Genomic DNA, 23,894 nt, shown 5'->3' on the forward strand with positions numbered 1-23,894 from the left:
AAGCAAACTGAAAGTGACCATCTTGGGCTCTATTTGAATTCCCTGAAATGAAGCAGTGAGGAGCTGTGCAGGCAAGGAGAGTATGCCAGGCCCTGAAAAGGCAAAAAATGGAGAGTTCGGGAAAATATTCCTGGTCGGTTGATTGTTTTCTACTTTTTAATTGAGAAATAACTAGAGACTTGCGGGGAGTGGCCAGGATAGTACAGAGAGGTCCCCTGTGCCCTTCCTGCCCTTGCCCCCAAGGCAGCATGTGACAACACTAGAACCAGGAGATTGACACTGGCGTAGTGTGTGCAGGTCTGATGTCATTTTATGACACGCATTGGTTCCTGCTGATTTAATTTTGGCCAATGAAGAAAAACTATTTGGTGGAGAAGTGAGGGGACCTTGAGGAAGCAACCACAGCATCTCAGATCTCACTAGCATCAAGTGGGAAACCCTCAGCTCTGCCACCTCCGTGTCCTCCAGGACAGTTCCCCAAAGACCCCATCTGACACCTTCCCACATGGTGCCAAAACCACCTCTGCAGGTGACCTCTCCCAGTCTGACCTGGAAGCTCCCTGCAGGGTCCTTTGAGATTCATCTTTATTTTTTAGTTTTTTAAGTTGGAGTCTCACTCAGTTGCCCAGACTGGAGTGCAGTGGCCGCTCCCAGTCACTGCAGCCTTGACCTGCTGCGCTCCGGCGATCCTTCCGCCTCACCCTTCCAAGTAGCTGGATCTGCAGGCACGCACTACCACGCCCGGCTAATTTTTTTGATTTATTGTAGAGATGAGGTCTCGCCAAGTTGCCCAGGCAGGTCTTGAACCCGCGGGCTCAGGCAATTCACTCACCTCGGCCTCCCAAAGCGCGGGATTACAGGTTGAGCCACCGAGCCCGGCTGAGATTCATCTTTAGATGTTAAACTTTGTCTGGCAAAGGGACTGGCACACAGTAGATGCTCAATAAATGTATGCTAAATGACTGATGTTCCTCAAAGATTTACATGGTAAGCCTGATCAGACCCAGGGGAAAGACACTTTAAGGCAAGGAGTGACCGAACATGCTAGACACTGATCTGATCACAGTCATCCTGAGGGGCTTTCTTTTTTTTTTTTTTGAGTTGGAGTCTCATTCTGTCACCCAGGCTGGAGTGTAGTGGCGTGCTTTCGGCCACCGCACCTCGACCTACTGGGCTCCGGCGATCCTTCTGCCTCAGCCTTCCAAGTAGCTGGAACTATAGGCGCGTGCTACCACGCCCAGCTAATTTTTTTTTTTTTATTGTAGAGATGAGGCCTCGCCAAGTTGCCTGGGTGGGTCTGGAACCCGCGGGCTCAGGCAATCCACTCACTTTGGCCTCTCAAAGTGCTGGGATTACAGACTGAGCCACTGAGCCTGGCCTGAGGGGCTTTCACGGAGAAAAAGAGAGTGAGGATTGTGACAGAAGACCCCGTGGGCTCTCATGCTCCTCTTTGGGCTGGACTTGGGAGATGAGGAGAAGGAAGGCCACGCTGTCGAGAATAAACGCCAAGGACTGGCATGCATGCTTAAGGATGCAGCGAAAACTGAAGCATGGAAAACAACCAGGAGGCGGGGACTAACCAACTCCCTAATTAAGTCCTTCCAAGCAAAGGAGGCCAAGGAAGGACTGTGGAAATCCTGTTTCCATCTGATTTTAACTAGAGGTCTCAAAATGGGAGGGCAGTGTAAACATCCCTGGGAAGAAGTAGACCCTGCCCACCCTTGGCCCTCCAACCTCGGTGGATGACACCTAGAATACTGATGGGCTTTAAGAGGCACCAGGATGGCAGCTGTGGGCAACCGTGGGGCTGGAGAGGCACCAGGGAGTTGAATTCTCAAGAACTGCAGGCCAGTGAGCTGGCATGAAAACCGAGCAAAATTCTGGGGCTTGTGAATGAATCAAAAAGCAAGTGAGTTTCAGTGTCTGCACATCCTGGAATGTCCCTGGTCTCCTTAAACTCCCTTCTGAGCCCGAGAAATACACTACCTTGGGTTCTGCCTCTGCTTATGATGATGAAAGTTGCAAGAAAATGCCCTCGCCTTTAACAAGAGAAAGCCACATAGTCTACAAATCAGCACTTCCCCTGAGGCCATGGCCATGGAGCTGGGGGAACTGGATTCCAGAGTCCTGGCTCCAAGGAGAGCCAGACACAACGGCTCTCATTCTGGCAGAGCCCAGGAGGAAGTGGTGGTGGCTACTGAGGAGAGTGGGAAAAAATCAGCCTCCCTTGGAACAATTCCTGAAGGCCAAGTGTGAGCTGACGAGTCAGTCCAGTAAGTGGAGGACCCAGGCACGAGGGCATTCACACCTGCTCCTGGGTGCCTCTCCACAAGCCTTTGCTGGTAGTCCAGATCAATCTGCAACCATGAAGTGAATGCGCGTGTTTGTGTGTGGGGGCACCAAACACCACCCACTTCTCCAGACCTTCCCCCGCCCCGCAAAGACCGCAAAACACTTAAGCGGCTGGGGGAGGGACTGCAAACCCATTGAATCCTCTGCCCCTAGGAGAGGGAGGGGTAGAGTGTTCTTCTTCCTCCACCAGGAACCAGGCCCAGGACCCTAAAGGAGGGGTGGGAGCAAATACCCCTGCAGGACGGGCAGTCACCTCTTGGACACAAATCTGCCCCTCCACAAAGCAGAGGTCTCAGGTCAGCCAGCACTGGTGATGATCTCCAACCCAGCACAGATAGAGGCAGCGTGCAGCCACGGAGGGCCTGAGAGGGATGGGTACACTGAGAAGGTGCCACGCTGAGACCCAGTGGCACAAGGCACTACCCACCCTGTCATGAGCCTGGCATCAATGAACAGGAAACAGGAGAGAGAAGGTGACCCCTCTGTGCGTGGTGCAGGGAGAAAATCCTCCAGCGGCTCCTGGCCCATGCCAGGCCCTCAGAACTTCTCTTCTGGCACCTCCTAGTTTTAGACACTCTTCTCACCCCTCCTTCTGAGATGAGCTCTGCATTCACCCACCACTCTGCTTACTCTACCCATCATCCCACCCCCTAGCTTTCACTTCCCTCCTGAATGAAGCTCCTATTCTGCACAAATAGTCCTCACTTTCACTCGCCACCCCTCCCCCGGTCTCTTTCACTGCACTGAACTTACTGGTAGTACTCTGGACATTCCTACCCTTTCTTGCCCTCAGTGGTGACTATCCCGTGCCATTTCTAACATAACTCTGGACATTCCTACTCTTTCTTGCCCTCAGTGGTGACTATCCCGTGCCATTTCCTCTGTAGATTTCTGAAGGCCCTGCGCTCTCAGATGATAAACTTGGCCATGTATTTCAGAGAAAAAAATGTTCATTACATCAAATTAGCTGCATCTGTGTCCCTGTGACCCTCTCTGAGGTCACACACTCCTCCTGCCTCTGGTTGCATGCCCCACCCCAGCCTGCCTTCTTGAGCTACAGAGGCTGGGAGGTAAAAACTACAGCGCCCATTCCCCCTTATAGCAGATACCACTGTCTGAAATGTGGAGGAAGGGAACAAGCCCTCAGTCAGTGATCAGCTTGGTGACAGACACGTTTGTTTTGTCCGCTTAGCACCATAGGTGCTGGGCTCCGCTGTAAGGCTACGGTGGCAGTTTCTTCTGGAAGAGACCCACCATGGGGTCAGGTTTCTCCTGGCTGCTGTGGTTCCTGGCTGTGGGGGCATCCTCCCTGGTTCCCCATCCCCTCCAGAGCTTCTGTAAGTTCCTTAAACTCTTCCAAAAATCCCTTTGCTTGAACTAGCTTGTGTGGATCTTGTAACCTGCAACTTAGAACCCTGAACAATACACAAAGCAACAAAAGAAGTCTCCAGATAAATCAGAACAAAAAAGATATTCAGATCATGCCTGAAATCATGTTCACAATTATGTCTCTTTCAATAGTGCCTTTTTCTGTGGCCAGATTTTCTATTTTCTGGCCACAACACAATATACATAGAAGCCAACCATAAAAGATACTATGTCTGGAAAATGAAAACCTCACTCCTAAATAGTTTATGGCTTAAAGAGATCTCAGGCAATATGGCAGTCTAGACATTCTAATCAGCCTTCATTCACAAAACACTCGGCTGATGAATAAATATTTTTTAAAACAGATGTTTGAATTCATTGTAGAGTGCACAAAGAAGTGCAGGAAATTATTAAAGGCCAGGAAAGCCACTAACCCCAAAGGTAGGTGATCAAAAACTTGAAAGCCAGTTGGCAAAAAACAGTCCTGGAAGCCCAAAGTTTTGGGGACTGGAGGCCCTTGGGATGGAAGACAAAGCCCAGGGCCTATCTTGCAGAGTGAAGGAGTGGAACCTGGAGAATCCCTGCGTAAAGGCCAGGGTGAGGAAAAGTCTGCCTCGCTCTGACTGCACTCCTGACTGGACTCAGGCCTTTCTTATAGCCTGGAGTCTACGGGGGGTTGGGAGGGCCTGAATTCATGTTAGCTTCTCCATCATGGGATCCCACGGTGAAAGAACTAAGGCAGCATCAGGCTGCAGCATCCTTGGCACTTGGAAAAAGCAAACTCAAACCATCTGTGTAGAAAACCATCTTCAGTTGAGGTCCCTCAGGACTCCCCCATACTAAATTCAGCCAAATACAAACATAAAATAAAGACAAAGAGGGAAGTCACCATAAATGTTAAGTTGGCAAAAAGAAGCTAAGACAGATTTAGACTTCGGATATTAGAATTATCAGTTAGAATATAACATGTATATGTGTAAAATAGTTAAAGAAGTAGATGTTGTTATTAAAATAAACAAAAATCAATGTACTAAAATAGCTTAAGGAGTAAACGTTGGCATTAAAAATCAGCAAGGAGAAAGATATCAAAATTGAGAAGCCAGGTTTGAAATGCTAGACAAATAGAATTTCTTGGAATAAAAATGTAATCATTAAAAAAATTTAAACAATTAATGAATAGATTAAACAACAGATTAGATACAGTTGATGAGCAAATTAATGAACTTGAAGATTGACTGAAACAGTGGTTCTTAGAATCACTGGAGAGCTTGTACACACATGGTTTGCTGGGTCCTACTCACAGAGTTTCTGCTTTGGCAGAATACAAAGATAAGACATGACCTTAAAAGCAGTATCAGTGGAAGCCAGAAGATGGTGGAATTATATTTTTTAAGAATTAAGAGGAAATTATTGTCAACTTAAAATTATCTACCCGGAAAAATTACCTTTTAAAAAATTGGTCAAATAAAGATGTGTTCAGATAAAAACAGAGAAAATTTAAGACAAAGAATATGCTTAAGTTATGGTAAAAAAGTTCAAATTTATTTCTGTACCTCCTACTGGAATGATGCCTGTGCCTCAATTTTCTCATCCATAAGGTAGTGCCGTTTCATAAATTTTTTGTGTGTGGATTAAGAAAGTTAATATATTAAAGAAGATAACATAGATTAAAAAATAAAGGATATGCTTCATAAAGAAAGAAAATGATCCCAGAAGGAAGGTCTAAGATGTAAAGAATAAATAAGGTAACACTAAATAAATGCCAACTTTATAAAACACATCAGTTTAAGTATTAATTTGTGGAGGAAAAAAGAATGAGATATGTGCAAAATATTGAATAGCAATGAAACCAAACCTAAAGGGAAAATTAGAGTTATAGCAACTTAGCATCCTTGCAATAAAAATGCTGTTGAACTTTTGACTTTGTTCTGTTACATACGATAAAATTTCAATGACAAAACCATTTATTGGTTAAAATAACAGAAATAGATATAAAATTTCCAAACAACTAAAGGAAAAAAGGAATTTTAAAAAGCTCAATCCAAAAGAAGATAATAAGAGTTTAAATAACAATATAAAAGAGATGAGTGTTAAATAGAAAGCACAATATTAGATGACAGAAATAAATACATATACATTAGCAATTATAATAAATGTAAATGAATCAAACATCCATTTAAATAAATGAGACGATTAGATTGTTATTTTTTAAAAATCCTTTGCATGCTGTTTATAATACACACATATAACACACTTACAATAAATCACAGAAAGGTCAAATATTTTTTAAAATTTGGAAATAGACATATCAAGCAAGCTAAAAAATTAATTTAGAAAATCCAGAGTGGTTATATCAATATCACATAAAATAGAGTTTAAGTCACAAACTATTTTCTAGGCATAAAGAAAGTTATTACATTATGATAAAGGTTTTAATTCACAAGGAAGATATAATAGTTCTAAATCTGTATACACTTAATTAAAAAAAGAAAACTAACCCTAAACACATATTTATAATATAACACAAATGGACATAATTATAAATAATTGACACACCTACCATTACAGTTGGAAATTTCAACATACCTTTTTATAGTATGTGAATTATGGACCAAACAGAAAAATAGGATAAAGATTCTTTAAAGGACAGAAAAAACAAGCTGGTTTTAATTAACATATGTAGAACCCTCCATCCAACAGCTAGAGGCTGTGTATACTATCAAACCACAAATGAAACATTTACAAAAAATGACCACACATCAGATCTCAAAGTATTTCCAAGAACTGATGATTCAGATTATGTTCTCTATTTAAAGTGGAGTTAATTATAAATTAATAACTTTAAACATCTATCCATTTGGAAATAACAGAGCACATTTTAAATGTTTTATGGATCAAAGAAAGAATCAAAATGGAAATAAAAACTATGGAGAACTGAATTATAATTTTAAAACTACATATCAAAACTTGGATGTAGCCAAAGTGGTAATTAGAAGGAAATATATACTTTCAAGTGCTCATTTAGAAAGGAAGCACAGCTGAAATAAAAAAGCTATGTCTTATTCCCCTCAGGCTGCCTGAGTTTCCCTTTGACTGTCACATCAGACTACAACATGGCTCATAGTCTGGGGTTAGCCAGGATCTGAATGCAGAGTTCAGACTACAGCCATAGAGTCCTGAACCTCTTTATTTTTAGGAACCATTTGTAGGGGTAAACAGTCTGTATAGGAGTGTGTTTTGAAGAAGAGGAGTGCAGAAGGGCGGCAGGAACTTGCTTAACAAAACAAAGGCCAGGATTAACAGACACTGATAATCAACCGAACAAACTTGAGTTTTGTGAATGGCACTGTGATGGGTGAGGCAATAAATAATATCCAGTCCCAGTATTCAAATAGTTTATAATTTATTTAGAAAAATGGAAACTAGTAAGTATTTGGGGGTAAAATTAAATAACCCACTATGACATAAATAAAACTCGAAATAAAACATACAAAAAAAGCTATGTCTAACTTAAGCTAAAGCAGAAAGAATAAGATAAAGAGCAGAAATTAATAGAAAATGGTGATATAATAGAGAGAATCAACAAAACCAAAAGTTGATTCTTTGAAAAGAATAAGTAGGCAAATTCTGGCAAGATCAAACCAGAAAAAAAAAAAAAACATTATTAGAAAGGAAAAGGGAGGTGTAGAGATTAAAAAGATAAGAGGATATTATCAACAATTTTATGCTAATAAATTTGAAAGCTTAGAGAAAAATAGATAAATTCCTGTGAAATATCAAGCTACTACAGCTGACAAAAAGAAGAAAGCCTGAATAGCTCTATAAGCCTGAAAGAGATAAAATCAGCAGTTAAAAAACCTTCCTATAAAGACAACACTAGGTCCAGGTGGTTTTACAAGAATTTTTTCTCAATGTTCAATAAACTGGTAGCTTCAACTTTATCCAAATTCTTCTGGAAAAACAGAAAAATGGGTTAATCTAAAATCCAATCTATAAAGCTAGTGTCATATTGATACCAAAGCCAGACACAGGCAGTATGAGAAAAGAAAATTAATGTCATAATCATGGATGTAAATTATACCTTAAAAAACTTGCAAACTGAATCTTGCATTGTAAAAACACTTTTAATATATCATGACCATATTTGGCTTATACTAGGGATTTAAGTTTAGTATAACATTAGCAAGTCTATTAATGTAATTCACTATATTAAGAAACTGAGACCGAGTGCAGGGGCTCTTGCCTGTATATCCAGCACTTTGGGAGGCTAAGGTGGAAAGATTGCTTGAGACAGGAGTTCAAGACCAGCCTGGGCAACATAGGGAATAAAAAAGAAAAAAAAATTACCCGGGTGTGGTAACCTGCTCCTGCAGTACTAGCCACTTGGGAAGCCAAGATGGAAGAATCACCTGAGTCTAGAGATCGAGGCTTCCGTGGGCCATGATGACACCACTGCACTCCAAAATGGGCGACACAGAGAGATCTTGTCTCAAAAAAAAAAAAAAAAAAAAAAAAAAAAAAAAAAAAAAAAAAAAAATAAGAAGAAGAAAAAGAAAAAAAGACATTGAACAAGAAAAACTACATGTATATTTCAATAGACACACAGGAAAAGCATTGGCTAAAATTCAATATCTATTCATGGTTTAACAGCTCTTAGAAAAATAGAATAAAAGGGAATTTTATACTTGATAAAGAACATCTACAAAAATAACTTGAAAAACAATTCAGTCTTGAAATTTTAGGATCATTTCTGATAAAATCAAGGTCAAAACAAAGAGGCCCATTATCTATTACAGCTTCTATTTAACATTGAATTAAAGGCAAGAACAAGAAATAGAAGGCATGGAGATTCCACCTTAGCCTCCCAAAGTGCTGGATATACAGGCATGAGCCATTGCTATAAGGCAAGAACAAGAAATAGAAGGCATGGAGATTAGAAAAGAAAACCTGACATTATACACAGATATTATTTGAATGTATTATCTACACTCAAAAGAATACACTGACAAATTATTAGAATTAATAATTCAGCAAGTTGGCTACACCAGTAGCAAACAGAAAGTGTGGTAAGAAAATACCATTAGAAATACTTTATTATAATAAAAATATAAAGACTTAAGAATGAAAAAGACCTCCAGACAGAAAATTATAGTACTAAATTGAAAGATAGTAAACCAGCCGGGCTCGGTGGCTCAGCCTGTAATCCCACGCCTTTGGGAGGCTGAGATGAGTGGATTGCCTGAGCCCGCGGGTTCGAGACCCGCCTGGGCAGCGAGACCTCATCTCTACAATAAATCAAAAAATCAGCTGGGTGTGGTAGCGCTTGCCTGTAATTCCAGCTACTGGGAAGGCTGAGGCGGAAGGATCGCCGGAGCCCAGCAGGTCGAGGCTGCGGTGGCCGGGAGTGGCCACTGCACTCCAGTCTGGGCGACAGAGTGAGACTCCAACTCAAAAAAAAAAAGAAAGATAGTAAACCTATGTAGGGAGAGCTAGTATATGTTGGTAGACAGGAAGACTCAATATCGAGAGGACACCATCTCTCCCCAAAGAAATACAACGATTTAATGCAATTCCAGTAAAAATATCAACAGGGTTTTGTGGAAATTGACCAGATGATTCTAAAATGTCCATGGAAAGCCAAGGGCTAAGATTAAGGCAGATGCTCTGAGGAAGAGGAGCCAGGCAGGAGGGCTCGCCCCACTCAACATCAAGACACACACAGCTAAAGGAACCTAGATATGGTGGAACCAATCCAAGGACAGAAAACCAGTGGACCAGAACAGAGTCCAGAGCAGACCCATGCATACATGGAAGCTTGGTCCACGGCAGCCTTGGTGCTGCAGTTCAGCAAGGAAATCACACTGTTCCAAAAATGGTCGGGAACACTATTCATCCATATGGAAACAGCCGTGGATTCCTACCTTTTACAAATAAAGACAAACCGATTTCAGGCATATTGGAACATAAAGCGAAAACTTAAAAACTTTTAGAAGATAAGGCAGGCTGATATTTTTGTCACTTGAGATAGATAAGGATTTCTTAACCAGAGCACAAAGTGGATACCAGAAATGAAAAGATGGATACATTTGGTTACAGTTAATTAATTTTTTTTTCCCTACAGAGGACACAGACACACACAAAGTGACAGAGGATCCAGGTCCAAAACTGCTCCAGTTCTCCTCCCACCTGGTGAGTGGCTACATAGTCCCTTTTTCTGGGTCCCCCTCGTCTCCCTGACTCTCCAACATTGGGAGGCCCCAGAACTCAGCCCTCTTGCTGCCGCACACCTGCCAGCTTGGACAACTCTCCTCTGGACTCTGCCCCCGGCTGTCCACCTCCTGCTCCACATCTTCCCTTGCACGTCTGGCTTTGGACCTCTCTGTCATGCCCGACACCAGACTGCCCTGCTCTCCCCCACACCTGCCTCCTCCCTCTGTATATTTTTCTTTCTCACGCCCCACACTGTTAGCACATCCAGTAAGCTCCAGCTCTGGAACATCCAAGACCCCTCTCGTCTTACCACTCCCCTTTGCCACCGGGATCATGCCACCGGGATCATCCCCTGGGGTCTGCTCATCCTGCTTCCTCCCCACACCCACTTCTCTGCGCGCCACACAGTGGCCAGGGTGATGCCATGGAAAGCTAAAACCAGTCACACCACCCACAGCCAGTATGCTCAGGGCTCACAGCCCTCTCCTGTCACTGTGAGTAAAAGGAAAGTCTTGCCGGTGGGCTCACGTCCTACCTGTTCCAGCTCTGCTCACAGCCACATTGTCCACACCCTTCACAGTCCTGGCTTCTGTCCAATTCCTCAAACTCCTGACACATTGCCTGGCCACTCGTGTCCCCACTGCCCAAGAACCTCTGCTCCCAGCTACCCCTACTGGGCTGCTCAGTCTTGGCCCCGGTGTCACCCTCTCAACCTTCCCCGAATACAGACAAGCTCCCTTTTCTCTGCCTTCATAGCATTTATCACCCTCTAACATATCATGTATTTTACTCATTTTGTTCACTGTTTGAGAACGCCTACGAGAATAGAGATCACAAGGGCAGGCTCTGTCTGCACATGGGGTGGGCAGCACACTCGCTGCTCCTGCTTCCGAGACATTTCCGGGCCCTGCTCTCTCCTGTCCCCTCTCAGAGGCAACTCCCACCAACTCAACATCCTGTCCTCAGGGAAACCTCGTTCTGTCCTGGCCAGACCTCTGCTGCGCCCTCCCAGTGTGCTGCACGCCCCTTCAGAGCAGGGAGCAGCAAGTGACTGCCTAAGTCACGTACAGTTGGTGTTCAATGCCTGTCTTTTCTCCCCAGATGTGAGCTCAAGGCAGGGAGCAGGCCTGCCACGGTTCCCTTGGGCCCGGTACCACCCCTTTGTGTGCTGTGGGCTCCCAGGACATGGGTACACGCTGCCTGGGCACTGGCTGAGTAGGCAAGACGCAAGACAGACAACTGTGAACCTAAGAACATGCAGGAGGGTCCCAGGGGCTTGGCTGGAGCTCAAGGTCGTGAGGTCAGGGAGTGGGGGCAGAGTAGAGGTGGCCAGCTCCACCAGGTGGAGGGGTGGCCACGAAAGGCTTCACTCTGCCTGTGGAGTCAGAAAGGAGGAGTAGGCATCAAAGGTACAGGGGGAGGGGCCGGCAGAGACAGTGGGAGTGGAGAGGGGAAGGCTGAAGTTCAGCTTGGTTGAAAGAGCCTGGGGAGTACTATGCATCCTCACTTCAGAGGGGAAGATACAAGCTCAGAGAGGCTGAGTAACTTGTCCAGGGTCACACAGCAGAAGCAGAATTCAAACCCAAGCCTGCCTGCCTGAAGAGTTGTTTTGTTTTCTGCAAGCATTTTTCTCATTTCCTAGGGGTGTCTATTTTAGACATACATCTAAATTGTTCAGAAACATTTTAATAGTTCCTTTCTCTAATGTAGCTGCATATTAAAAGTCCTTAAGCAATCGCTGTGGACTGATCTAAATTGCTTTGCCAGGAGAAGCTTTCACTGCGGGTCTCTATTGTCTTAAGCAATACCCAGACAGACTCAGTTCCAACAGCCTTTTATCACACGCTTCCTGCAGAGCCACAAAGACCCATCAGTTTCCAACTCCATCTGCTCTGAAAGTTGCTCTCCTTTTCTGAAAGGTTAATTGCACCAAAAGGTTTCAAAAGATGTGGCACTTCCCCCACTTACAGAGCTTGATAAGTCAAGAAAGCTGGCCCCTCAGATGTGATTGTTGGATTTTTTTTTTTAACGTAGGAGATAAGTTTTTATAATGTAGATAAACCAAGTCATGAAATCTGTAGTTAAAATGTTATTCCATATGGCTGGAACAGTCCCAGCATCTTCAGTGAACTCTCTCGAATAATGGCACAGAAGGTCTAGGCATGTTAGGAGTACAAATTACCTCCATGTTGCACTTTCTTAGACCTTGTATCTTCCAGCCAAGAAGGTCACCGGCAAAGTGACTCGCGCAAGGAAAAGATGTAAAGATCTCTGGGGCTGTGCTATTCCTCAGCCTGTATCCAGAAGCAGCCTCCCCAAATATAGCACAAGTTCCGCTAATCATCACCCAGCTTAAGCCATGATGTTCTCATGCCAGAGTGTGATGCTCTTGATGATGCAGATTGTGTTTGAGACATGTCAGCTTATTTTTAGGAAGCGGCATCTAAAAATAAGTGCTTAATTTTGTTGGGGGTGGGCGGGCTTGATGTCCTGGGGACAGTGAAGTTTTCTTAGTGGATGATCAAAATCAAATTCTCTGTTATGAATGTCAGATATGTCAGCAAGTCATTAATTTGTATTTGTAATTAAAGATAAAATTTTACTCGTTTAGACGAAATGAAAAATTGTTATTAGTAAAATCTTTATTAGTTGCCCCATAGAATAATAAATGCAACAGTATTAATTTCAAAGGCTCATTTTCATTTATACCAAGAGAAGTATTTGTAAATATAGATTTTGCTTGGCTTTGCTACTCTATGGGATAATATCATTGGAAATAGCACTTTATCTAGCTTAGCAAAAGTGATCACACCCAAATGCCTAATAAAGTTGAGGTTTTAGGAATGCTAAACCTGACGTGTGCATTCTTAGTATCTTTAAGGAGCACATTCTTGAGGGCAGTGAGTTCAGAGGCCTGAGTAGGGCCAGGTGTAGGGTTGGTGGGTGGGATGATTACACCTCTCTATGAACACTTTCAAGTCCTTACCCTGAAACCCTGGAATATTAGACAAGAAGTTGGAGTGACCCATCTTTGGACTCAATTTATTATTATTATTTTTTATTTATTGTAGAGACGAGGTCTCGCCAAGGTGCCCAGGCTGGTCTTGAACCTGCGGGCTCAGGCAATCCACTTGCCTCGGCCTCCCAAAGTATTGGGATTACAGGCTGAGCCACCAAGCCTGGCCAGAGTGGCCCATCTTTGGAGTGAAAGAGTGACATTTCCACGGGGGCCTGCAGGAAGCTCCCTGGGCTGAGCCTGAGCAGAACCAGGAGGGAGGAGGAAGGTAGAGTTGCTTTGTACATATTTTGGGATCTTATTTTTAACCTGAATTATTCTCTGGGAATGGGAAATTGATTTATCTGAGAACTGGAGGGGGCTGGTAGCAATACATTTTCTGCTGGATCAGTGGTGCTCTGTGTTACTTGACAGCTCAGCCACTAGGCTGTCAAGGGCAGTGGGAGCTAGGAAATGTGGACACTACCCACCCACTGGCACTTACTGAGCGCTTGCTCAGTGCTAGGTGCTGCTTTAGCATTTGGGGCACAGTGAGGAACAAAGCAACCCAGGGCAGTCAGTGCTCCCTTGGTGCTGGCTTTTAGGGTGATTATTGGATGAAGTCAGGAAGGACAGATGCTCTCTTCCCAAGCTCTTCTCTTCTGCAGCTGCTGTGGTAAGACAGATCCTCGGGATGCCATCCCACTGGGAGATGCTCTTGGACAAAGGACGAAAGAGGCCCAGGATAGCAGGCTGCCAGAGCCTTTGAGTTGGGGGTAGGGAGGAGCACCAGCAGCTCCCGGGTCATGTCCCTCTCGGGTATGGGGAGAAACCAGCCACCCTCTTGGACCACTTAAGTGCTGGGATGAACCAAGGAGAGTGGTCGCCAGAGCTGAGATTAATTTGCTTTTTATAGTGAAAGTATCTGCACCCTGATTGAAATGACGTGATCCATGGCTGTGTTGACATAAGCAGAAGGCTCCCATGAGTCTTCAGAAAGATTGAAAAACAAAAACAAAAACCAAACAAAATAAAACATCAAGCATTTTTTAAAAAGCGGAGCACAGTCAGATGCCATTGCTTAGGATAGTGAATTGAATGGATTTCTTACCTGCTCATCTGTCAGGATTTGGACGTGGCGAGTACAAATGGCCCTGAACTCATCCCTGGAGGCCGTGTTTGTCTTCATGGTGTCGAAGTTCTCAAACTCCTGGGCGATGGCGTGGTAACGGGAGGTCACTGCTTTGTGGAGACGTGCCAGGATGTCTCTGTTGGCCACGGCCTTGGGAGAGCCGGGTGGCGGGCCTTTGGGCATTTTCTCAGCCCACTCGTCAGCCATCTGGACAAAACAGAATGGAAAATTGATCCATTTCAGAAATCATCAATCACCTCTCGGCTCTGGGCCCATCGCTCAGGACAAGATCCAGTGAGGCTCAGCTAAGTTGGGGAAGAAAGAGCATCTAACTACAGGTAAGGCTTAGCTGAGCAGAAGACTGGATTTCTCCGCCATGGAAGAGTGAGTTGGTCCCACAGAGGCAGGGCTGTGCCCCTGGAGGGTGGGGCGGCCAATGTGGAGCCAAGCCCTGGGGAGGGCACACCTTTGGCTCTTACCTGAACCTTTGGCTCTTATCCATTCACAACCTCAGCCTGTCTTTGAGTTTGTTGAACAAATGCACGTCTGCCCTGAGGGAGTCAGGGGACCAACAGGGGTACGTCAGTTGATTTACTCACAACGGTTAGAATGTGCAAGGCAGGTGTTGATGTAGGCCTTTAGGCTGCAGCACCACTGTGGCTAGGTGTTTCCTGAAGCCAGGTGAGCTAGGAGAGGCCCGAGAAGGACCATACCCCACCTTTAGCATCCAATGACGCTCACTATGGTGGACAGATGGGTCCCCACCTTCAGCATCCAATGATGCTCACTATGGTGGACAGATGGGTCAGCAGCAAGAGTCAGCAAGGGAAATTACTCAGGGAGCATAGTGGATGATGAAAACGGCTAGGGGCCATTATCCTGGGGCCAGTCAGGAGAGGGCACTGGGGTGACTAGGCTCCATGCTGAATTCAGGCTTGAGAGACTGGCACCTGGGGATGAAGCTGGTGGGGCAGCTGAGTCTTAAGCCTCTTGCAAAGGGACACTCATTAGAGGGAGCGAGTGGGGCCAGGGAAGCAGCCCTGACATGTAACTAGTTGCTGCAATTTTAAGAAAGGCTTCCTGACCAGGCCATGACTCATGCCTGTAATTCCAACAATTTAGGAGGCCGGGGCGAGAGGATCATATGAGTCTACGAGTTTGAGACAAGCCTGGGCAACGTAACAAGACCTCATCTCTACAAAAAAATTAAAAAATTAGTTGGTTGTAGAGGTGTGCACCTGTAGTCCCAGCTACTCAGGAGGCTGAGGTGGAGGGGTCTCCTCAGCCCGGGAGGTCAAGACTGCAGTGAGCTGTGATCGTGCCACTGTACTCCAGCCTGGGCAACAGAGTAAGATCCCAATTAAAAGAAAAATTAAAAGGCTCCTAAAGACAAGTATGTGTCTGCTGCTCATCAGGCCAGCTCCTGGAGTATAGATAGGGGTGGGACCAGGAAAATGGGCTCTGGTGAGAATCCTGAGATGACCACATACGAAAGTTGCCCCTGCACCTGAGTGTATTCTGGGATATGCTGCATTTCTCCACATCAAGACCCTTGCTGACCGTTCGCTTTGATGCCAGCTCTTACTGTGTGCCAGTGCTGTGCTGAGGCATTACCAGATTATCACATCTCATCTCCCATCTCGTATTAAACCTTGGTCATGTTTTATTTTAAGCAACTCCGTGGCAATTTATGTATTATATGTTACGATCCTTCCTGACAGACAATCTGCATAATGCATAAAGTCTTTCATACTTTACGAAATTGTATCCAACACGGGATGCTGCTGGGAATATCCTTGGAAACATGAATACACACACTTACACTCAAACCAAAGCCCACCACATCCTCAACCACCCAAAGCTTAACAGAAGCTTTTAAATATGTCCATTGGAGCCATTTGCCAAGTAAATGAATGTCTTTCTTTTTGTTTTGGAAAATAAAAGGGATATTGCTGATGCATTTTGTGCATTTTCAGAATTTAGATAGTTGAAAATGCACTTCCTAGAGCCAACTACATCAGCATTTCCTTAAACTGAGGGATGATGGCATCAAGAGAGCAGAGGACTGTCTCCTGGATATAGAGTCACAGCTCTAAGTTCACCCTCACAGTTGTCATGCCTTCAGGGCCTGAGGAGGATGGGGTTCTGGGGAGTGTCACTGGAAAGAACACAGGTGGATGGAGTTCAGCATGTAAAGATGGGAGTCCTGGGTCTGAGTCTAGAGTCTACCTGACTGTGACCGGGTGACCCTGCAACAAGTCATTTACCCACTTTTTGCCTCAGTTTCCTCATCTATCCAGGAGGAGTATGGCTCACCTGAGGTGATGTATGTGGATGCTCTTTCAAAGCACAAAACTAATGGGAAATACTATTATTCTAACAACAGTTATGGAAGAGTTCTAACAAAGTATTATATGCAACCTTGGGTTAATATGATTTAAACTCCAGAGGAAATTGAATAGTTTTCTAGCAAAATACAGGTTATTAAACTGAACTTAAGTATTATAAAAGCCTGAATAGACAGGTAACCACAAAATAAATGGAAAGAGCTGTTAAAGGATCTACCGTCTATCATTTAAAAGGTGTCAAGCCCAGATGATTTTAAAGGCAAGCTGTATTAAGCCTTCAGGGAATAGATAATTTTTACATTAGTCAAATTATTCCAGAACACAGAAGGCGATATATAGTATTCTAATTCATCACATATTACCTCAATGCCAAAATATGGTATAGAAAACATATTAAAAGAAAAAAAATACAAACCAGTATAGCTTATGGCTTGCAATGCAAACATTCTAAAATAAAATATTAGAAATATTTAGTACCATATTCAAAAATGACACACCAAGATCAATTAGGGTTTATTCCATGTATAAGAATGCTTCAAGAATTAACAAACCTTTCAATTCCTTACATCAGTGAAGGCCACAAATTAACAGAGAGCAAAAAGACATTTGATAAAATTCAGCAACCATTCTTGATGAAATGGCATAGAACAGAATGGAATGGAATGGAAAAACCATAAAGAAATAAAATGAACATCCAAAACATGAGTGTTAGAAACTATCTGCAGAGATCACATTAAAGGGATAAAATACTAAAGCCATTAAAATTAGGAACAAAATAAGCATGCTTGCTGTCACTTCTACTACTCACATTTTTAGAGACTCCAGTTTTGGAAATAAGATAAGAAAATGAAACAAACATATAAATGTTGAAAACAATATTTATCATTATTTGTGGATATGACTGTAAAAGAAATCTCAATAAGACAATTTAGGAAAGTGGTTGGATTCGAGCTAAAAATATAAGAAAGCAATACTTTTTTTTTTTTTTTACAGTAACTGTAACTAGTTAGAAATTGAAATGTAAAAAAAAAAAGTTCATGTTCACACTAACAACAAAGTTATTGAATACCTTTGGATAAATTCCACATGAAAGAGTACAAGGCCTGTACAGGCATTCCTTGTTTTCTTGCACTTTGCTTTATGGGACTTTGCAGGTATTGTGGTTTTTTTTTTTTTTTTATCAATTAAAGGTTTGTAGCAAGCAAGTTGATTGGTGCCTTCAGCAGTATGTGCTCTCATTATGTCTCTGTGTCACATTTTGTTAATTCCCACACTGTTTCAAATGTTACCACCATTATTATATCTGTTATGGTGATCGGTAATCGGTGAACCTTGATGTTACTATTGTAACTGTTTTGGGGCACTGAATCATGCCCGTACAAGTTGGCAAACTAAATAAATGTGGTGCATGTTCTGACTGCTCCACCAGCTGGCTGTTCCCCATCTCTTTCCCTCTTCTTGGGCCTCCCTGATCCCTGAGACACAATGATACTGAGATTAGACCAATTAATAACCCTACAGTCGCCTGTAAGTGTTCGAGTGAAAGGAAGAGTCACAAGTCAACCTTTAAATCAAAAGCTAGGAATGAGTGAGCTTGGTGAGTGAGGCATGTTGAAAGCCAAGACAGGCCAAAAGTGAGGCCTCTAGCACCAAACAGTAAGCCAAGCTGTGAATGAAAAGGAAAAGTTCTGGAAAGAAATGAAAAGTATGACTCCAGTGAACACACAAATGATAAGAAAGCAAAACAGCCTATTGCTGATATGAAAAAAGTTCTAGAGATCTGGTTAGAAAATCAAGGCAGCCATAATATTCCCTTAAGACAAAGCCTAATCCAGAGCAAGGCCTTCACTCTGTTCAATTCGATGAGGGCAGAGAGAGGTGAGGAAGTTGCAGAAGAAACGTTTGAAGCTGGCAGAGGGTGGTCCATGAGGTTTAAGGAGAGAAGTCTCAAGGTGAAGCAGCAAATGTTCATTGACAGTGCACCCGGTCACCTGAGAACTCTGATGGTGCTGTACAAGGAGGTTAATGTTGTCTTTTTTCATGTCTGCTAACACAACATCCATTCTGTAGCTCAGGGATCAAGGAGCCATTTGACTTTCAAGTCTTATTATTTAAGAAACACATCTCACAAGGCTATAGCTACCATAGATAGATCTGGGCAAAGTCAACTGAAAATTTTCTGAGAGGATTCACTAGTCTAGATGTCATTAAGGACATTTGTGACTCATGCGAGGAGGTCAAAATACCAACATTAACAGGAGTTTGAAAGAAGTGGATTCCAACCCTCCTGGTTGACTTTGAGGGGTTCAAGACTTCAGTGGAGGAAATCACAGCAGAGATGGTGGAAGCAGCTAGAGAACTACAGTGGAACCTGAAGATGTGACTGAATTGCAGCAAACTCAGGATCAAACTTGAAGGAACGAAGAGTTGCTTCTTATGGATAAGAGAAAAGAGAGTGGTTTCTTGAGATGGAATCTACTCTGGTTGAAGATGCTGTGAAATGACAACAAAGGATTTAGAATATGACATACTTAGTTAATAAAGCAGCCGCAGGGTTTGAGAGAATTAGCTCCAATTTTGAAAGAAGTCCTGTGGGAAAAATGCTATCAAACAGCATTGCATGCTACAGAGACATCTTTCAAGAAAGGAAGAGTCGACCGGGCACAGTGGCTCAAGTCTGTAATCCCAGCACTTTGGGAGGTTGAGGCAAGAGGATTGCCTGAACTCACGGGGTCGAGACCAGCCTGGGCAACTTGGTGAGACCTCGTTTCTATAATAATCAGAAAATAAGCAGGATGTGGTGGCGTGTGCCCATAGTTCCAGCTACTTGGAAGACTGAGGTGGATTGCCTGAGCCCAGCAGGTAGAGGCTGCGGTGGCTACAGCAACAGAGCGAGACTTCGACTCAAAAAAAAAAAAAAAGGAAGTGTGTGATGCAGCAGACTTCACTGTTGTCTTTTTTTTATTTTTTTATTTTTGAGTTGGAGTCTCACTCAGTCGCCCAGACTGGAGTGCAGTAGCCGCTCCTGGCCACCGCAGCCTCGACCTGCTGGGCTCTGGCGATCCTTCCACCTCGGCCTTCCAAGTAGCTGGAACTATAGGCACACTCCCATGCCTGGCTGATTTTTTTTATTTATTGTAGAGACGAGGTCTCGCCCTAGTTGCCCGGGCAGGTCTCGAACCCGCGGGCTCAGGCAATCCACTCACCTCAGCCTCCCAAGGCGCGGGATTACAGGCTGAGCCACTGAACCTGGTTCAACTGTTGTCTTATTTTAAGAAATTGCCACAGCCACCCCAGCCTTCAGCAACCCCCGCCCTGAACATTCAGCAGCCATCAACATCGAAGCAGGACTCTCCGCTAGCAAAGAGATTACAACTTGCTGAAGGCTCAGATGATCGTTAGCATATATTAGTAATAAAGTGTTTTTAATTATGGTACATAGTTTTTTTTAGACATAATGCTATTGCACACTTAATAGACTACAGTATAGTGTAAACTTAACTTTTATATGCACTGGGAAACAAACAAAATTTGTGTGACACTTTGTTGCAATGTTCACTTTATTGTGGTGGTCTGGAGCTGAACCCACAAAGTCTAAAGTGTGCCTGTATAAGGAAATCTATACATATTCTATTAAGATTATTAAAGCAAGACTGGAATAAATGAGAGACATTTTGTGTTCCTGGATGGAAAGACTCAATTTTAAAAGACAAAACCACTCTTAAGTTATAAATAAGCCAAATAACATCCTAATAAAAATCTCAGTGGATATTTGGGTAGATCATTAGACATATTGATATTAACACTGGTATTGAAAAATATGTAAGAATTACCAGCCGGGCTCAGTGGCTCAGCCTGTAATCCCGTGCTTTGGGAGACCGAGGTGAGTGGATTGCCTGAGCCCACGGGTTCGAGACCCGCCTGGGCAACTTGGCGAGACCTCATCTCCACAATAAATCAAAAATTAGCTGGGCGTGGTTGCGCACACCTGTAGTTCCAGCTACTTGGAACGCTGAGGTGGAAGGATCGCCGGAGCCCAGCAGGTCGAGACTGCGGTGGCCAGGAGCAGCCACTGCACTCTAGTCTGGGTGACAGAGTGAGACTCCAACTCAAAAAAAAAAAGAAAAAAAAGAATTACCATGACATTTTTAGAAAAAGCTAGCAATGAAGTTTTTTAACCACCAGATATCAAAACTTGTCATAAAGTTGATATAATCAGAAAAATATTTCTAGGACCAGAAAAGCACAGATAAACCAGTGGGCAGCTTTTCTGACTGTTAGTGAGAAATAATGAGTCTCTACTGTGTCTGAGCCCATATATCATATGGCTTATTTGTAACAGTATCACAAGAGTGGTACAGTGTGGCCAGTTTCAAGACAACCTGGGGGAGGAATGACCTTCCTACATGGGATAGAACATCCTGGTTTTACAAAGGACAAGTCTTTCTTCTGAGTCACCAACTTCAAAACACAGTCCTCCTGTGGTCTCCATCTCAGCCAATGCAAATTATCCTAGTTGCTTAGGCCTGGAGTCATTGGTGACGTCTTTCTATCACCCATGTCCAAGCCACTCACACATCCCAGAGGCTCTGCTTTCAATATGTGTCCAAAAGTTGACCATTCCATCCTTGCCTCCTGGAGCAAGCCACCATCATCTGTTGCAGGGATTACCACAACCGTCCCTGCGCCTATCATTTGTCATTTTCTCGGAGGGTGCTCTTTTTAAAAAGCGCAGATCAGATCAAGACAAAACTCCCAGATGGCTTCACATTTCACTCAGAGTAACAGGCTGAGCTTCTGCCACCATCCCACCCCAGCATTGCCCTCAACTTGTGACTCTCCTTTCTGCTTGGATCTTCAAGGCTCAGAGCCTTCTGCTCTGTTCCTCACTTTGCTGTAAACACATAAAGCACAGCTCTGCCTCAGGTCCTTTGCACTTGCTGTTCTTGCACTTCCTCGAGGGTGTTTACAATACCTCTGAGCCCATTTCACAGCCCCAGCCCCTTTCCCTCTTGTTTTCTGTCACACTGATTGCTCTCAGATCCACCACATGTTTACTTCCTGTCTTGCTCACTCTAACCAAAAATAAACTTCATGAAGGCAAGGACTCAGGTCTTTTGTTCACTGCTGCATCCCCAAGGTTTTAGAACAGAAGGTGGAGCACAGTGGGATGTTGATATTTCTTCAAAGAAAGGATGAATAACAGCACACTCACACAGTGGAAAAATGATGTGACTAATAAAATGAGCGAGGTGGCAGGGTCTTTGTGCTTGCTCTGGGCGGTGGCCCTGTGCTGTTAAAAAGTCACAACCTTGTCATGGCGCTAAGAAATGGAAAGTAAAACAAGATTTGCTTTCTTCTTTTAACCAACTGGAAAATGTGTGATTGATCATATCACTGCTGGGAAGGTAGAGTAAGAGTTCTGGAGTCATGCAAATTTCACTCTGACTTAGTACTGCCTCTGTTAGGATACTCGTTAAGGAAATAAGATGAGGTCATGGAATTATGATTGTTGTAGGTTACCAAATGAGCAAAATTTACAAACACAAAAATGTGGCAACAATCTGGATGTCTTACATTAGGAGAATCACTAAAGAAAATATGCTATTTTCATAAGACTGAATATAATGCAGCTATCTAGACTGTTTCAAGGAACAACTTAATAATATGGTAAAATGTTGTGATGCACTAATAAGTGGAAAAGACCACAGAATGGTGCATCTACCAAATGACCCCACACACGAGCACACATGTACACACACAAGCATTGATACTACCCCCTCTCGGTCAGGAGTCCTGGAGGTCTGTGGTGGGGACCGTCTGCTTTTGCATGCCGAGGTGACATCATATCTCAGAGCCCTGCACTCATAGCGGATGAACTCCCAGCAGATGCTGAGATGGCTGTGCTCATTCGCAAACACCTATGGAACACATAGTCTGTGCTAGGTACTTCCTTGATTCTGGGGATCTAGGTAGGAAATAACCCTTCAAGTCTCTGCCCAGGGGGAGCTGAGAGTCCTTTGTGGGAGAGAGAGATGTGGGTCAAGTCTCCCAGGTGAGTGGGTATGATGACTGTGATGCATGATCTGAGCCGTAAATGCAACTGGCTGGAACTCAGCCCTGGTTGGAGTGGCCACAGCTGGCCTCTGATGGGGGAGCTACAGGAAGTGTAGGTGGAAATGGATTAAAAACCAAGCCTGGAAGGTGATAGTATCCTTCCTCAACTAGGTAATCTATGTGAAGGATGGGGGAGCCAAGCAATGCCTGAAGCCACAGAACCATCAGAGTCAGAACCAATGCTGGGCTACTGGCCACAAATCAACGCTTCCCTGGACATGCTGAGAACTGCAGTCAGAGTCCAGGCTGTGGTGACGCCTCTGCCCTCACCTGGAGAGGCGCAGGATGGACACAGGTACAGACAACAGAGAAGAAAAGTGCTTGGTGACCAAAGGTCTCCACAGTATGGTGGTGGCGGCCACCAACTGAGAGACTTTTCCTGCTTGCAAAAATGGCTGCATGTTCACTATAGAAAACTTAGAAACTACAAAGGCGGCACAGAGAAAAGAGATCACTGAAAACTCCACTCCCAGTGGCCACACTGTCATCCCTAAGGGTGCAAGGGACAAACCACCAACTCGAGGTCCTGGTCCCTGTGGATGCCACCACACTTCCCAACCCACAACGCCCAGAGAAGCCCCGGGCTGCTGGAGGGAGGCCGCCTGGGCTCTCCGTCAAGGGCATTTGGCTTGCAGTCTGTCAGGCGCCCGAATCCTGGTTCCCATTTCGCTTTTTAGCAAAGCTGCTCAGCCTCCGCCAGCCTCGCTCGAGCGACTGGAGACGCCAGGGAGGAACAGATGGCTTTTGGTCTGGCGCTTCTGTGTCCCTGGCACTTCTCACGTGATCATTATATCTGAATGGGGAAAAAATAATGCTTTTTCTATAACTAGAAGAAATGTTTCTCCTAATCAAAAAAGACACCACTATCTTGAGAGGCAAACTACACTTGCTAGTATTAACTATGCTTTACATAAATGGTACCCTCAGGACAGGAATCGCAGCTCCAATAAAGAGAACTGCACAGGGAAGGGAGGTAGTGGCAGCCACTGACCTTGGTCTACACCTCCTGTTTCTTCCCAGCAGCCTCTCATCTGACCAAGATAAGATCCTGTCTGTTTCAGGTAATTTTTAAAAATGCAAATTAAAAAAAAAAAGCAGTGGAATCTTATGCACTCTAGGTCTGACCTGATTGGAGAATGATTTACGTGTTCAGAAGGGATTCTGTCTCACTTTTTCAAGGGTGTTCAAGGGACCTTGTTTTAGCCAACAATTGCCCTTCTAGATGTGGCAAAAAACACAGACCACCTACACCAAAAGAATATTCTTGGCCCCCTTTGTGACCACCATAACGTTGGCAAAATATGTCAAAGAAATAATGTCCCAATACGTGAAGCATACAGTCATCCAAGAGCCTACCAATGACACCCACTCT

At 44.0% G+C, this 23,894-nt stretch overlaps 1 protein-coding gene across 1 annotated transcript in view; it reads right to left on the reverse strand.

Annotated features, from left to right (window-relative positions):
- EFCAB6 (EF-hand calcium binding domain 6) overlaps positions 1-23,894 on the reverse strand; it is a 265,088-nt gene that overhangs the window by 11,425 nt on the left and 229,769 nt on the right. Inside the window, exon 26 of the mRNA XM_008058673.2 lies at positions 14,037-14,264. Within this exon, the coding sequence (XP_008056864.1) occupies positions 14,037-14,264 (228 nt within the window). The remainder of the gene's footprint in view (positions 1-14,036; positions 14,265-23,894) is intronic.

The sequence above is a fragment of the Carlito syrichta genome, unplaced genomic scaffold (assembly GCF_000164805.1).
Source record: "Carlito syrichta isolate Samal-C Ts95f unplaced genomic scaffold, Tarsius_syrichta-2.0.1 Scaffold303575, whole genome shotgun sequence".
NCBI classification, from domain to species: Eukaryota; Metazoa; Chordata; class Mammalia; order Primates; family Tarsiidae; genus Carlito; species Carlito syrichta.